At 44.3% G+C, this 2,250-nt stretch overlaps 1 protein-coding gene across 1 annotated transcript in view; it reads left to right on the top strand.

The window, feature by feature from the left end:
- Positions 1–676: 676 nt before the first annotated feature.
- The window catches only part of T265_11333 (hypothetical protein), a gene marked incomplete at both ends in the record, with an annotated part of 30,221 nt that continues 28,647 nt past the window's right edge, over positions 677–2,250 (top strand). Inside the window, one exon of the mRNA XM_009177962.1 lies at positions 677–729. Within this exon, the coding sequence (XP_009176226.1) occupies positions 677–729 (53 nt within the window). The remainder of the gene's footprint in view (positions 730–2,250) is intronic.

Genomic DNA, 2,250 nt, shown 5'->3' with positions numbered 1-2,250 from the left:
TCGGAATACAGCGGTTGTGTTCCCTTCTGTGAGTCTTTTTTTCTCCGGCACTAGTAACTGGAGCGGGTCAGCAGCAGATACCACAGATTGACGAATTAGCAGATATAACAAATGCAACCTGGTTTAACTAGTTAGTCCGGCACATTCGAAAAAAGTCAAAAATGACGTCTGTACTAGAGCCAGTAATGTTTGTTCGTAACAGGTTCAAAACGATCCTTTAAAAGTTTAGATGTCACTTACATTCACTAGCCTAGTTATCCACACTTAAATATATCCACGCCAGATCATTTATAATAGGAAATCCAGCAAGTGTACAAGCCGAGTACTTACATCCTCTGAATAGAATACGAATGGTAACGCTTGTCCCCTTGACCAGGGTGCAAGGATCACTGTTGCACGGAGAAACGTCGACGGACGTCACGACCACGTTGATTGAACCTGGAATAAGAGTAGGAGCATGGAAAAGGCGTGAAAGATTCCTCAGCGGCATTTCGTCGGTTAAACTGTGAGATGGCTAAGCGCTTACGGCGCATTTGCGTGGATGTGAATGGTTGGTTGTGTAAGGACTGTTGTCAGCACAGAGTCTTTTGTGTAAGAACGATGAAACTCACAAAAAAATCATTGATCGACAAGTCTGATATACCAAAGGAATGTTCACAAAGTAAAAAAATGCATCATGTTGCTAATCGCGCATCTCGTATTCAAAACACCAGCGTCAGGCCCGCCTAGGTGAGTAGATTCCCGCTTAGGTAACCACTCGTCCTCAAGTCAGGGAGTACTTTTAGGCCACGGAATCAACATCCGGGGAAGGTGAACCAGTTACTTACACTGGACGTTTACCATAGATTCGCATTCTTGTGTCCAAGCAAATATCAATCTTAGAAAACCCACACTTGTAATTTTAACGAGAAAATTCCTGATTTTGTCAACAGTAATAAAATTCGAGCCCTCTGAGTAAGATGGCAATGCAAACGGCTTCAATAAGATGCAAAACTCCTTGCGCTTGGCAGAAGTCGGGCAATTCATTGGAAAGTCTACTCTTGCTAATTATTGATTAATGAAGCCGCCTATGTGGCTTAACAACATTACGTCATATCTTCTGGTATCTTACCGCAATCTCTAAAGTCGACAGCATCCCCAAAGTTTGATATATAAATGAGGATAGTGCATAAAATCCGCCTGAAGGGTTGCATTCTCCGGGCGGCAAAACCACGACTAACTAATTCTGAAACTTGTGAGCCACTTATATGGTAAATTCTGACACCGTTTCATAATGAATGCTGTTCTTTCAAGGTCGGGGATTTCACACCGTGGACCGAGGCATTAATTGCTAATCCCAATGTTAATTTCGTCTTTTTTGGAAACAGTTTGTTGCTGTGCGAATCCACTATTCCATTAACCGTCAAGAAACCCTTATTTTAATGCCTCATCAAGCCCGATGTGATACGTCGCATGACAGTGTTCAAGGTTAAACAGTTTAGATGAATGCACGATTGCCACCAAGACCGAAATTTTTACTGGTTACCAAGACAGAAACAGTGCAACCTTCCCGGACCCTGTCATTTCCTCCTAACGGTGGGTACTTCATTCCGGACAAGAACGATATTCATCCATTAAGAACGGAGTAATTCGCCAAGACCAAACGTCCATTCAAAGGATGTCCGTTTATGATATTCTCCATGCTTAAGTCGGTATTGTTGTATCGTGGGTGGCCGTCAGTTGGTTACGCCAGCACTGAGCCTGCCAGACTACGCGATAAGGAGAAGGCAGAGAACTGGGGACATGGCTGTATTGTTAGAACAAAACATACAGAGCTTCTGCGTAAATATATAGGATAAGTAAATGGCCAAATCTGGTCGTTCACTTGTTCGTTCTGTACAGCCAATGGCGGTGCTCCGGTCGTGAACACTTTCAGCCCCACTTCACTGGTCTTATGTTGCTAAGCCGTGTTTGGTGTGCTCCGCCAAAGCAGCTGCTTTCCGGACGTGTCGTACCGATGGTGACCTTGGGGATGCGTCATTCTCTGCACATGTACTTTTCCCATGTGTGGGCGCGTCCTGACAGGTATATATCTCCACGTTTGTCCCGGAGCCACGGATTTTCCGCAGGCAATGCAGGTCTTTACCCCTACGCCCGATGTTCGATAAACGGCTTCACTAAAAGCTGTCAGTTAAGGGTTTTCATACAGTTCCTTGGTTCCTTGGTCAAATTTTCCCCCAATGAGTGTATCTCCTCGTAAACTGTTTTATG

Source organism: Opisthorchis viverrini (assembly GCF_000715545.1).
Source record: "Opisthorchis viverrini unplaced genomic scaffold opera_v5_487, whole genome shotgun sequence".
NCBI lineage: Eukaryota > Metazoa > Platyhelminthes > Trematoda > Opisthorchiida > Opisthorchiidae > Opisthorchis > Opisthorchis viverrini.
The sequence above is the reverse complement of the archived record's forward strand: the minus strand, read 5'-3'. Positions and strand labels throughout refer to the sequence as shown.